Source organism: Limulus polyphemus, unplaced genomic scaffold (assembly GCF_000517525.1).
Source record: "Limulus polyphemus unplaced genomic scaffold, Limulus_polyphemus-2.1.2 Scaffold4064, whole genome shotgun sequence".
In the NCBI taxonomy this organism is placed as follows: Eukaryota; Metazoa; Arthropoda; class Merostomata; order Xiphosura; family Limulidae; genus Limulus; species Limulus polyphemus.
In genome coordinates, this window is record NW_013669674.1 from 18142 (window position 1) to 33739 (window position 15598).

A 15598-nucleotide genomic window follows, 5' to 3' on the forward strand; every position below is an offset into this window, starting at 1 on the left:
CACATTTTATGTTTTGCAGTTTTCATGGGCGTGTTTTACAATTTTCTATAAGGGAAGCAACTTTTCATGTCCTAAGATAACCTTTCATTAATCATGAATTTACTTCCGCCCAGGGGACCGAACTCCAGCTAGTTATGTATAAAACCATATCATCTCCCGCCTGGCTAATGAAGGTGACCGAGGTTTATGTTTTATTAATTAGATTCCGTTACGAAGCCTTAGAACTGTAGCAACTTTTATAGAATGATTGAAAGTCATGCAAAGACCATTTGACCAATTACTGATGTCAGTAGATCAAGGATCAAAGGAAAGGAAACTTTACAATAATCTAGAAGCTGAGAATTATCTTTATGATCCCCATCTAGAACACGTTTATCATAATAAATATCAGTATGTACTAAAGAAATAGTCTGTTGTTTATCTAATCATATATATATTTGTATTTTACACTGCAGTTTTTTTTTAATTATAGTAATTTCATTAATTACTGCTGCTGTGACATGTTTCAAAGTTGATTTTAGTATTTTCCTGTAAGACTACTAATTATAAGCAAATATTATTAAGCTCACTGTAAAATTATTTTTTTGTCATTCTCTGCCTTATCATTTTAATGTCTTCCTACTATAGGATTATGTAACATTCGCCTTAAGTCACGTATATATACGATTGTATAATAAAATACATCTTGCTGATGAAATCACAAAAACTTTGTTTAAAATTTATAATGAAAAGTATTAATCAAATTATGGCACGTATAAGGTCGAACTGGTGGAGAAATGAAACCTTTAAAACTGAATTGTATGTTAACAGAACACGTAAGCTTTTTAATGATTTTAACCTTTAACGTTTAATTGACCATTACAGGTGTACTCAAAATAAGGGACTTTTATTAACGTTTCAACTGTACTTTTTTGTTGCTGTTGTTGAAAGTTCTTTTAATTATTCAAATTTCAGCACTTGAATGTTGTAACACAGTTAGCCATAAGGTAACTAATAAACTTTTGTGTGGAGCGCAAGGTCATTGGACTGCAACTCCTGGGAGTCTCAGCTGTAAGCTTGAAGGCTTATAACCTTAAACATCTAGGATCGATTCCCGTGGTGGGAGCAACGCATATAACCCTTGGCGTAGTTTCACGCCTAAAAAGGACTAAAGCTACCTGCAACAAATAAAATAAAGTACTTGAAAGGCTAGATTGATTAAATGTTTCATATATTCACACAATGTTACACAAGGGCTATCAGCACTAGCCGTTCCCAATTTGGAGCTGATAGACTAGAGAAAAGGCATTTACTCAACATCACCCACCTCCAGTTTATTGGCTACTGTAATCCAAGTGTGGAGCGCAGTTTGAGTGTGTGTGTGTGTGGTAGCAAGACGCAAACCATGGACCCTCAGATACACAGCCCGGCCTTAAAAATGTTAGAACCAAGATTCTGTGACAGAGTTGAAAAGAAGTCCTATTGTGTTTTTAAACCACACCAACTTGTCTGAAATGTGTTGTTTTACACATACAAACAAGTTACAGAAATAAGAAAAAAACAAAAAAACTGATGTCGATAAGCCTCCGATGCCCATTATCAAGGAGCTTATATGAATAAACTACTTACAAACACAATTCTGAACGACAATGGAAAAAAAAAGTCCCACAAGAAACTATTAAACGAACGAATTAAATTATGTTATTTAGAAATTAAGACATTTATAAAACAATATGTTCTTTGCTTCTACCATTAAAATACGTAAAAAGCGTGACCAACATCTAATGATAAGGACGATGTTATTTTTAACTATACTAGGGAACACTAAACATGTTTTTAACTGGAGTGTAGACATACTTAGAGATTAGTTTTTGCATATGCTTTAGCTACCGTGGTTTACATAACGGATGTGTCTTGTGACTTCAAAATCACAATTCAATGATCTACAAAGCAACTCAGTCTACAGTCATATAATAACACAAATTAAAAAAGGAAGATTTTAAAAAGATTAGCCTGCAATTCCAGTCGTTCCCAGATCGACTGGTAAACTCGGACGCTTCAAGATTTTTTATTTATTGTAGTAGGATTCTAATCTTTAATTACGATGATGGACTGTTATACCTTCTGTGAAGTCTATGTTAGTTCGTGTGTTTCAGCGCAAAGCTACACAGTGAGCTAACTGCGCTCTGTCCACCAGAGGAGTCGAATCTCAAATTTTAGCGTTTTTAATTCGTAAAACTACCACCGACTTACCAGGATACGTCTGGTTTTAAATAAAATGTGAAAATCTGTGCAAAAATATGTATAGACTGTATATTATTAGACGGTATGAGTACATATATATGTCCTTTTTAAACAGTATTTGATTAGAATATTATTTATTATCCAATTAACTTAACTATTTTAGTTATCTTTCGATAATAGGTATCTTTATCATTTACAGCTTCATATAAATACAAAAAAAAAACAAATATTTTTTTTTTTATATGGGATACAGTTGCATGTATTACACAGAGTACATTTGTTTGCCTTCAGGAATTTCAGAAACAATATACGCAAAGCGAAGAACTTTTTTTTTTTTAACATCAGAAATTCCACACAGTTTAAGCCACCATATAAAGTATTTTCTAATATGAAATATATGTTTGTTCTATTCAAATGAATAGCATACTTCAGAAAATGAGATGAAGATAATAATGCTTCATCAAATCACACTCGGTGACATAAAACAAGTTAGAAAAACACAATTTAAAAGCCTTTTGTTTTGGTTTTGGTTTTAAACACACGTGCATGTATATATTCTAAATTTCCATTTCAGACAGAAATATATTTCTTGATTTAGCATTCCAACAATTCACGAGATGTTAATATCGACGAGATACCCAATATACAAAAGAACGTAAATAGAACGTGGAATCTATTATAGATAATGTAACGCTATCTTTAAAGTATTAATTTCAAACTATTAATCAAAAACATTACAAAGATTAAACTTTAAAATATTTGAATACTGTTTCCACCTCGAACACCCTTGTTACCATTTATTTATTCCGTATACCAAATACAATAATTAGTTTATAATTAAACTAACCGACATAATATGAACACAAAATTATTGTTATTTAACAGTTAAATGTTTTGTCTAAATTATCATTTTCCACCGATATATATTGCCACCTGCCACCACTTATCACACGTTTAATTCATTGAACATTTTCATTAACCACATAAGCAAACAAAAGAGACAAACATTGTAGCATACTATAACACACAAATCAAGTTCTTTCCTTCAAGGATCTCGTCCTGTACTTTGTCAGAAGACGTGGAAACTTCTGCCTGAATTGATAAAACAGAACAGACGCAGGTCATGATCGTGCTTCCAATGGCCAGATAAAATGCCCATCCTGCAAATGATTGAAAAAAAAAGGTTAAAAAAAGTAAAATTTAACTTACACAAAGTTATATATTTGCATATTTCTAAGATACATAATGGATAAACACAACTTTATCTGTAAGAGTCGTGCTTGTGTTTATGATTTGACGAGAATTAGTAATTTTCTTTCATTGTAACACAACAAATACACGCTTATACCGGATATTAAATCCCATACCACTGTCAGATAAATATTTCAGTTCTGAGCTAAATCACCTCTAATCAACCAAGCTAAATCGATATAGAATTTTATCCAAAGCTTTAAAAGTATGTAGATTTCGGAAAAATCTTGGTGTAAAAGTTTTCCTCATGTTGCGTACTCTTAAAAGTGTTATAGTCAAACTTCATGTAAAAGATAACAGATATGTATTCATATTAAACAAAGCAAATACTTTTGAAAAGTTTGCTATGGCAACGCATATATTTAATAAGATTTAAAAATATTGGAATTATTAAGTCATTTGCATTGAATTTTCTAAACACTATCACAAGTAACGAAGAATCAAAAATCTTCTTAAAAAGATTTAGAATTTAATGACAAACAGAACCACATGTCAGCGCGAAAAATCGTTCAAAGCAACTACTATGACATACCCAGTCTACAATCTCCCAACAAAAACGGATGTGAATTTTCTCCACAGACAAGCTGGACACGTGTACTACCCCAACCGGCCGGATAAAGAACTAGCCCCAGGATGAATAAGAGGCCTGGGAAGGGAATAATTAAAACGAAAATGTCACGTGGCTTAAAATACAGCACTTTTTTATATTGATCTAAAGACGAAAATACACAGACATCGTAAACAAATGCCTTGATATTAAATGTCACGAAAATGTCACGTGGCTTAAAATACAGCACTTTTTTATATTGATCTAAAGACGAAAATACACAGACATCGTAAACAAATGTCTTGATATTAAAGCTATAAAAGTTATTCATACAAGTAAAATATTTTTCGTACTTCAGAGATACTTCGAATTAAAAGATAATATACAATAATGATATTTTCAATGCTGTTTGAAACAAGTATTATATTTTTTTTGATACAATTTAAAATATGTTTTAAGCATTGTTAGAAAAAATAAACATTTGAAATACGTATTGAATTATTTGTCGATTACAGATTACAGGCATAATTTGTATTCTCCTCCTCCTTACAAAAGTTTCATAGTGAATTCAACAAAAATATATATTAAAAAAAGCAGGTTTTTTTATTATTATTCTTACTGACTTATCCGCCTCAGAAAAGTTATTCAAACATTTATTCTTTAAACTATGAAAATATTTCTTGGTAAACGTCAACATTATGTAAATATATGCTGGATGGTTTGTTCCTAGCACATTGGTACAACAACAAACATCATTTCTCTACTCTGAAATTAGAAACAGAGTTATGGGTGTATAAATATAAAGTACATTTTACACGTGACGATAAGCATACTACAAATTAATTTAGATACTTGAACTCTAGTGTGATAAGAGTTCTTAAAGTAAATTATAAGATTTATCAAAATGTGGAACTTGAAACTTTCCATGAGGTTTGATGCTTTAAACACGTCATAAAGACTAGTATTCGAATAATATTTATAAAGCCTTTACAACGTTATTACTATATAGAATATACAATGCTGGCACAAAATAAAGTATAGGTGGTGAGAGAACCATACAACCCAAAGTTTTGCCAGCTGGTACACGTGTACAAAAACATAATCGAAACACATGTATGTAAAATAAGAGATGTAACTCGAACTTGAAACACAGTATATTGTACTATACCTTAAGAATAGTGTAATAAATAAGCTTTTATATCAAACCTAAACTTTTATGAGCAATTCTTAATTACGTCACGTTATATGCAAATACGGTTTCAAGGTCATCTTGCATGGTTACCTACGATCATATATGGTTGTTTTTCCATAAATGGGTTCCGCTTATTCTTTAATACAGCAGTATGCACTGGCAAAACTGTTGGTTGTATGGTTATCCCACCGCCTCTATTGTTGGTTGTATGGTTATCCCCGTGTTTACAGAATTACCCTACGCAGGGCTGGCACAAAATAAGTTTTGGAATAAATATACAGACGTAAGTTTTTAATAACAGTTAATTACAAATGTCAAACTCTTTAAAATGTACATGGTGAATGATTATTATTTTTTCTGTTACTTTTCTGTTAATTTGTGTTTATTTGCCACAAAGTGCAGATCAACTGTCCTTTGCTACATTACAACTCCAATAAATACAGCTGATTTTGAAATATTTTACGTTAACCCTAATTCGTTTGGTTAACTTGGATAAGCATAAAGTATTACATTTAGTATGAATACACAATTCAACATCAATGTTCTTCTTTGATTGTCATAGTCTGTGAATTTTAAAAAGAACGGTTGTTAACGCTTCCTCGTTTTCCTTTGTATTTTACAAAACCGCATTAAAAGTTTGTTTGTTCTAGAACAAAATTACATTGGGCTATCTGCTGTGTCAAACGTGGGGAATCGAACCCCATATTTTAGAGTTATAAGTCCGTAAACTCACCGGGGGACCATATTAAAAGAAGTATATATATATATTTTTACGAAGTATGGTGTTTTGTACAAAACAAGGAACGAATGAGTTTACGGCAAAACAACTAAAGTCATCTGCAGCTGTACTTAATTTTGAACTGCCAACAATAGGTGAGGCATGGGGCGGGTTGGAGGTTAAGGTGTTCGACTTGCAACCTACGTGTCGCGGGATCGAAACCCGGTTCCAACATGCTTGTCTTTTTATCAATGGAAGCGTTATAATATGACAGTCAGTCCCACTATTTGTTGGTAAAGGATATCCCAAGAGTTGGCGTTTGGTGCTACCGGTCGGTTCCCCCCCCAAAAAAAAAGAATAAGAAGGAGAACACATAGAACACACTTAAAATAATTTCGATAAAGAATGCTACTTGCTTCTGTATAATTTTAAGTTGTTTTTTCTAGGTTGTTGATCACATGGTGATATATTGCTAATAAGCTTTTTAAAGACAAAACCCCATTTAGGTTGTTGATCACATGGTGATATATTGCTAATAAGCTTTTTAAAGACAAAACCCCATTTAGGTTGTTGATCACATGGTGATATATTGCTAATAAGCTTTTTAAAGACAAAACCCCATTTAAACTTCGAGAAACCTATTTACAGTAGAATTAAAACATGAAGAAATACAAAGATTCGGTTTGAAGTAGATATGGTTTCAGTTATATTTGTTTTGATTAAAATAAGATGTTGAAATGCTTGAAATAGAAGGTAAAAAGTTTAAATTATTTCATAAACATATGTTTACTCAGATGTACAAAGTGGTGGAACCTTTTTCCAAAAGATTTGTTCATCATATTTAATTTTACTTTAATCGCTATCTGTTACAAACACACACAGTCTAGAACAGCTAATTCGCCTTTAAAAATGTCAATAGAAAGGAAGATATACAGAATCCGTTTGTGAGAAGAAGTTAATCTCTATATATGTATATATCGTGTTTATGTTTGGGAATTGGTTCTAACAACAACTGAATTTGTAGGCAGTAATATAGAATTCCAAAACAGAATTACTTTAAAGTGATTATAATCAGGTCAATTTTAAAATATCAATAACCAGGTTGATGGAGACTGGAAGTGGTGGTTATATATACTGCATTACCGTTATCGGTCCAGCTTGTCAACTTATTGTCATAACGGACAAAATCCAAACGCCGATGTCAATATATACATAGCTGAAGTAACAGATGAAACTCTTCCTTTTATAAATTGCGTTTTGTTTTACATTAAGCGAACATGTCACTCTTAGAAATAATCGTTTTCTGTTGAAATTTTTAAAATAAAAAATATGTACTCTTTTGGGCTATCATAGCAAATATCGTTAATGTAAGACTGTCAAAAAAAGCTTTTAAAGGTATTACTGACAAATATACATAGTCGTCTTACTATTCTTGACCTATTTTGGGCTATCATAGCAAATGTGGTTAATGCAAGACTGTCAAAAATCGTTTAAAGATATTAGTGACAAATATACATAGTCGCCTCACTAATCTTGACCTGTTTTGGTAAGCCTAACTATCAATAATGTGTAAGTTTCTATTTTTAACGCCAAGCTACGTAAATGGATATTTGCGTTTTGTCCACTGGGGGGAAACTCATCCCATATTTTAACATTGCAAGTCAATAAACTTAACCAGGGGAGACAGCTATGAATAACTTCTTAACATAAAAAAAGCTAAAAGTTAAATACAAAATGAAATACACATTTTCATAAAGATAATTCAATGACACAAGTTAACCAGATAATCAGATTCAGTTGTTACAACACACTTTGAAAAACTTACATTAAAATTTAAAATTAATAAATAATCGTTAAAGAATATATATGAGATTTATAACTATCAAGTTTAATTCGTTTGATACATCAGTGTTTGCGATATTTTCGACTGCGCCTTAAATTACTTTTCAGTTTAAGGTCTCTAGCAGAGAATGAGCGGGGAACAACGTAAAATAATGCATTAAAGTCTCGGACATTCAGAAAGTAACCAGTCTCCTGTCATAGCTCACACTCAATAGATATATCAATAAAGCAGCAGGTGTGAAATGATATCTTTAGACCTGTAACCACCAGTACCATCTGTGAAAGAAATACAAGTTAACCCTCTAACACGGCGTTTCTTAACCTTTTTAGTAAAACGGCTCAACTAATCTTCAAAAAATTTACTACAGCCTACCGCAGAAAATTATAGAAGTATGATACGTATGGCAATGTTTTTTCACAGTTTCTATGCTGGCTGGGTTCGTGCGCGTGACAATGGGTGACACGTGATGCGGTGCGCATTTCACGCGATGTTGCCAGTCCTACTGCTTTCACAGAAAATCAACTGATGTTCGTTTTTCGCCCGTTTTCAATAAAACAATAAACCCTAATTTCGGCAAAAAAAGGAGAAAAAATGTGTGTAAATTACACGACAATTTGTTAAACTGTTAATTAATTCATATATAACAACTTGCGAGGTATTATACAGTTTGCATTATACCTTTGTAACTTTGCAACATTTAAAAAAAATATTGTCATCTAATCTTAAGCCTTTTCGCGGCCCATCTCAAATTGCTTTCCGATCCACCGGTGGGCCACGACCCATCGGTTGAGAAAAACTGCACTAACTGCAAGTAACCAGAACAAACACAATTTAACCCAATATCTAGTACTTTGTAACTACCAAATTGTACATAAATACGCAAAGTTAATAAAATCAATATTCAATATATATTTGATTTAATTATATCTGTAGGTACATTGTGCATAGCATCGATCTTGCTCTTCATAAATATTATTCTGTATATGATAAGCCTACTAAACTAGGTTTCGTAGAAAAAGGAAACTGTATAAAGTGAGGGGTGGAAACTTTGTTCAAAATTTCACGAACTATGTTGCCAGTAATACCAACACTAAGTTTATTAACTTTAAAACATTCTTGATTATTAAATTAATTCGAAAGGTAACAAGACAAACTATCAATATAAACATATAATTAAGAATAGTCTGTCCTTTATCTGTATTTTGCTTGGAAACAATAAAAGAGATGAAATCCGAATTAGTGCTTCTTGTGTTGCTTATTATTGGTCGAGAAAAACATTTTAACCAAAAAAAAACAACAACAAAGAACGAGGTGATAAAAACCAGAAGAATTTAACACAAACTGTGTAATGAAAGTACACACTAAAACAAATTAGTAATCATTTTTACTTAATTGTTTTAAGATAGCTTTTTCAGTTTGGGATGGACGTGGCCTAGAGGATAGCATACAGGCTAAGGATTGGAAAGTTCAAGATTTGAGCAAAAATTTGCCATTGAAAACGCTTGGGACTTTCAGCTATAGAAGTGTTATAGCTGTGACAGTCAATCCTGCTATTTAGTTAAAAGTAGCTGTAAAGGCTGCGGGCTCTTCTAATATTGGGTTTTCTCCCTCTGCTCAGCAGTTCTGAATTTGGGGTGATAAGTGTTGAAATTTGGGATCTCTGACCTGGCCGTTTTGCTCATATGTCGCATAAAGTGCCGTTTAGATTGAAAATATAAAATATTATATTTAATAACTGTAAACTTGTCCAACTTGTAAACAGTTCATCATAATATATCGAGGATACCAAATTTCATTTTAAGGTTCTACAAAATCAAATTAAAGAGTAAACATACAACAACCTAGACTAACTATTCTTACATTATTTTTCTTAAACATACAAACAGATATTTAACATATTGTACCTGCAATAGCCTGTATTGTTCCCGAAATGGTGAAAATGCTCTTCTTCACAATACTACGAATGCAACATCCCAGCACTGATGTAAACACTGTGAGCACTATTAATGCTATTCCAAAGGCAAAAAACACCAGTGCTGCTTTCCAAAAGTTGGGAAACTCATTCGAAGGCATCCCGAAGCTTGTTACAAATGGTGCACAGCTATCAGTGAATAGCTGATCCACTTTGTGAAGCTTGGTGCAACGGTTATATATACCTGAAAAAAAAAAAAAGTTAGTTGATGTTTACGTCATAAACAAACTAAAAACTGGGATACATAAACCAACTTAAAGGCAACGAATATCTATCCCAATTAGTATATCTTCTCTTCTACCAGACATTTGTAATTAATAATAAGATAAAAGAACAAGATGAAAAGAGGATAAGAAAGACTGAGATCCGAGATGACTTGACGATTACTTTAGCCTAATGATCACAAAATTCTATCGGAATATCACTTTCAAGTCACTTATTTTAGCAGACAGCCACATAATGGTTGGTACAACGCATTGCTACTATAAATAAATAAGAAGCCCAATCTATCATTCGATTAACCACATGTCACTGAGTTATACCGGTTTGGGGTGAATTTCACCCCTCATCGATAACCCCGGGCAGGGCAAATCGAAAGAACAAGACTAGGTTTCATATACTAGTGGAGTTTACATTATATGAATAGTGTTTTGAGTTGTCTTTAATTCGCCACGGTGGACTGATATTTATATAGGATTTCAAGAAAACGTCCCACTCCCAATCTGTAATTCGATTTTATCTACAAAAATAAATTAGTAGCATTCATCTTCAATGTACATTTGTTGGTCGTAATCCAATATGGTTGTTCTACAGGAAATAAAATCCTGTTTATTTTTGAACACCCTTTTTTAGGATATCTTGAGTTGCCAGTCATACTTTGGTTACTGGAGGATACATAAAACTTCAACATAACAGAAATATATGGTGATTTGAATTGTCTTTTACTCGCTATAGTGGACTTGTGTTTATATGGGATTTCAAGAATATATAGCATTTATATACTAATTTATTCTTGTGAATTATTCAGTAGAGAAGCTATTTAAAATATGAAGATAAGTGCTGGTAATGCATATGATAATACCATTCCCCCAAACTGCTCGTTATCTAACGACTGCAAAAGAGAAGTTTGGGTGACCACTTCTTTCCCTCCCACATATAGCAAGCACTCTGTTAATGTCCTATACTTGTGTCCTCTCAATCATAGGCAATGCTTTCAGGCAACTGATGTTATTAAAGCAATTGGGTTCGTGATTCCACCTCTGCATTTTACCAAACTGGTATGAAGAAGTGGTAGAAGAATTGAATCGTATTTAACAATGATCACCTTGAGAAGTGATTCGTAGCTACACATAACCCCTATCACGTCGAAACATGTACTTGTAGAGTGATGTTTCTTTTTTAAAGTAGAAGCCGTACGGCTTCAATAAAGTTTTTATTGTGTAAATACAAAACGTTATTTTTAATTATTTATTATAATTTAAAATTTTAAACATAAGTGCTGGTAATGCATATGATAATACCATTCCCCCAAACTGCTCGTTCTACGTCATCCTCAGGTGTAACTTACAAGACTATTTTATACTTTTCCCTTGGCGCATAACTTCATTGTTATTTGCATATTTCCTTGGTGTAATAATAATAATAATAAATTATAATATATCTCGCCATATATCAACGTAGTGACTTGCTGGTCCAGACAAAACAGAATTAACAGATAAGACAGGTATATACAAGATAGAATGTAAATGTGGTAGTGTTTATATTGGTCAAACTAAAAAAAATTTAAAATATAGATTGCAAGAACAATAAAGTTACATAAGAAATAAAATAAAAATGTCAGCTATAGACGAACATGTAAAAACTACCCAACATACAATATTATGGGGGAAAACTTTAATCTTAGCGTAGCCTCGAAGTTTTATATTATTAAATATTAGAGAAACATTAGAAATGATAAAATATAAAAACAAAACAAGTATTAAATAGAGACGAATGACAAGCAAGTCAATAGGTTGACATATGGTGAGAAGTATTATAAATGTTTTTTTATTACACCAAGGAAATATGCAAATAACAATGAAATAATGCGACAAGGATAAAGTATAAAATAGTATTGTAACTTACTCCTGAGGATGATGTAGATCACGTCAAAACATGTACGTGTAGAGTGATATTCCTTTTTTAAAGTGGAAGCCGTACGGCTTCAATAAACTTTTTATTGTGTAAATACAAAATGTTATTTTTAATTATTTATTATAATTTAAAATGGTATCATGTTGCAGAAGAACATCATCCAGCAACGGATGGATGTTGTTGACCTATTCATGACACGCTGTTTAATATAATCCAGCGTATGGAAACAGTAACTTTCGTTTCTTTCTGAATATCCTTTCTAAGCGTGTAAAGAAGAGTCGAAATATATCCGACAAAGAGCCATTCACAATAGGCAACAAATTCAGGATCTAACAAGAGAGAAGCCTCAATAGCCGCGGTACTTGAAATTCTTTTATGCAGGATTAAAGTAAATTAATTTTAAGGGACCTTTTTTCCTTTTTATTATTTTATTTTTGTACGCCAGCAATACCAAGTGTAGGGTGCGCATATACCCGATTCGATTTTATTATTCATCAGAATCTATACCAGCCTACCTTCAAATTGAAATCCTCTTAGGAAAAATTACAGTAAATTAATGTATGAGACCGTGGGCGTGGCCAAATATATAAATCGAAAGGATTTAATCTACCGAGTCCAAAACTGTAATTAGATCTCAAATCGGTCAAGAGATGACGGTACAATGAGCTAAAAGTTTGTATTTGAAAACCTCAAGGCCATCCTATGAGTCGCTATGCCGCTGCTAAACACTGACCTCTCATTGATAACAACAAGCGCATAAAAACTCTTCGACTAATCACGACAGCACAGAACAAACTATATAATTAATTAATATGCTTTTTTCACTGCATAATTCATTATTCCTAAACCATATCTCAACGCCCTGACTGGTAGGTCCCAAGAGATGTATTTTATATAGTTTTAAATAATAATAATAAAATTTCCTCACGTAGTATCATCACCAAGGATCGCAAATAATTAAAGAGTTATGTAATGGAACAGATGTAAACAGGTTAAACACCGAAGTCTAGTTTTTGGGATAACTCGGAAGAGTAGGGAAACGAAAAAAGAAGTTTTTATAAAATTTGCTTCACCATTGCTCCAATGATTTTATGGATAACTGGCACAATTTACACCAATTAGCACCTATATATTTGGTTCATAGTAAATTCCCTACCATTCAACAGTGCAATGTTACCATGTGCTTATAATTGGATGACACGTCTCATTCCGAAGAAGAACATTAAATAATGGAATTATTAAAAGATGTAGAGCCAAAGGACAGAATTCTTCGAAGGTGGTGGTTTCAACTGTTTTAATTGGAAGCAGGAAACTTGTACAACGTTTAGGACATCAATGGGCTCTAACACCAAGCCCAAAGTCAATCCAACGCAACCTTTTCATTGAAAAAGTAAACACTTGTTGATTTGACGTGGTGAAAGAATGCTCATAAAGCCAGATTCACCTTGAAATATACAGTTGTTTTCATAAGAAAATGGAATCAATGTTTGTTTGTTTTGTTGTTAAGCACAAAGTTACACAAGGAACTATTGAAACTCGATTTTTAGCACTTTGACTTATCGCTAAGCCACTTAGGAGTGAATGTAATCAAAGCAATACTATTTGACGACATTTTTATCAAACTCCCACCGCTTAACATTACCCAAATAAGATAGAAGGAAAACAAATAAAATAATAATTCTATATATATATAATATTAGATCTAGAAGATAGTATCAAAAACACTGTTATACTACGAAAAAAATATGTCTATTTATGTTAAAAGATATGACTATCCTTTCCCTCGTCACTACACTATTTTGAATTTAACCTAACAATAGATGAGCCCCAAACGTGCAAAGGTAACGTATTAGTGATAAATAAATTATCTATTGTCAGTTCCTTCTCTCTGTGTGTATATTTTCGTTTATTTTGATGTAACTTACCTAATGTTGGAGAATACATTTCGCCTTTGTTCATGTCTGTCTGAAATCTTGACCTTAAGCCAGGTTTTCTGGGTGACCCAATTAGCCAACTGGGTGTAATCACTGCCGCTACCATAGCTAAAAAAGTCGCTATTGTCAACAGCGTCCACAACAGCGTCCGCGATGTCACAATGACGTAGCACATTGTGTAATAGGCTACAAGATTTTTCCCATGGAACGAACAATAATAAAAATGATCATAGCCTACAAGACAGAGAGAAAAATTATAAAATGAGTAAGTATGATAGCCCATTACTATTTCAGTAGTTACAAAACAAATTATTCTAAATCGATTTTAGTAGTCAGAGGAAAACACCTTTCTTACAATTTTTCAGTTAGCAATTATTTATTACAAAAATATGTTTAATTTAAAGAATAAGATAGCTCGGGATCAAACGAGTAAAATAGTCAGTTTATAGGTTTCTAACTTAAAATAAAGCGTATATAAATGAATTTATAATAACTTTTAAAATTTCTTCTCGAGTATACCAAACTAAAAGCGTTTATAATTTGATTCTGGTTAACCACGAATATAACATTTTTAAGTTAACTCAAGAGTGAACCAGGATAAAACGGAAATAAATTGATTCACAATAGTAAAATATGTAATAATACACGAATAGACCAGAATACAAAGTTTATTGATTATTTGACGAATTAACCGTAACAGACTTAAATAAAAAGCCAAAGGTACAACAGAACGTTTAAAATTGAATTAAGCTGTACGAGAATAGAACGTTTCAAAAGTTAATTAAGGTGTACCAAAATAGACCGTTTCAAAACAACTCTCGAGCATACCAAAATAAAACCTTGATATATTAACATCAACGAAGAAAACAAATGTACTATTTACAATTACATCAAAACCACGTGATTCATGGTCAGTTGATGAGAGATAATTCATTCTTTATTTCACAGGCATACCAAACTAAAACGTGTGTTTGTAAAGTTTGAAGTTAACCACAAACCTACACAATGGGCTATCTCTGCTCTGGCCATCACGGGTATCGAAACCCGGTTTTTAGAGTTGTAAGTCCGCAGACATACCGCTGTGCCACTGGGAGGGCTTGTTTGTAAAGAGACCCAATGAAGGCTACTTGAGATGAGAGTATCTATAGAGAGCTAGCTCACGATATGCACGTGGAAAACGTTATATTCCTCTTATCGAATAGCAACCTTTAACCAAATACTATCTGATTGCACACATCGACCACTGTTACACATACAGTAAAGTTCGTTCTAGTTCATCTATGCAAAATAGTACACCTCTTTGTATATAGTACCGGTGGGAACTGGTATTGTTAGATGCGAACGATTATTTCTAATCATCTCTTTGTATATAATACCGGTGGGAACTGGTATTGTTAGATGCGACCGATTATTTCTAATCACCTCTTTGTATATAATACCGGTGGGAACTGGTATTGTTAGATGCGACTGATTATTTCTAATCACCGCTTTGTATATAATACCGGTGGGAAGTGGTATTGTTAGATGCGACCGATTATTTCTAATCACCTCTTTGTATATAATACCGGTGGGAATTGGTATTGTTAGATGTGACCGATTATTTCTAATCACCTCTTTGTATATAATACCGGTGGGAACTGGTATTGTTAGATGCGACCGATTATTTCTAATCACCTCTTTGTATATAATACCGGTGGGAACTGGTATTGTTAGATGCGACTGATTATTTCTAATCACCGCTTTGTATATAATACCGGTGGGAAGTGGTATTGTTAGGAAATGGCA

At 32.7% G+C, this 15598-nt stretch overlaps 1 protein-coding gene across 1 annotated transcript in view; it reads right to left on the reverse strand.

The window, feature by feature from the left end:
- Window positions 1-2452: 2452 nt before the first annotated feature.
- The window catches only part of LOC106470526 (lipoma HMGIC fusion partner-like 2 protein), a 15816-nt gene continuing 2670 nt past the window's right edge, over window positions 2453-15598 (reverse strand). Inside the window, exons 2-6 of the mRNA XM_022399132.1 lie at window positions 14768-14771; window positions 13805-14047; window positions 9679-9930; window positions 4007-4120; window positions 2453-3383 (exon numbers count right to left, since the gene is read on the reverse strand). Coding sequence (XP_022254840.1) covers window positions 3241-3383; window positions 4007-4120; window positions 9679-9930; window positions 13805-13988 — 693 coding nt within the window. The 5' untranslated portion in view covers window positions 13989-14047; window positions 14768-14771 and the 3' untranslated portion in view covers window positions 2453-3240. The remainder of the gene's footprint in view (window positions 3384-4006; window positions 4121-9678; window positions 9931-13804; window positions 14048-14767; window positions 14772-15598) is intronic.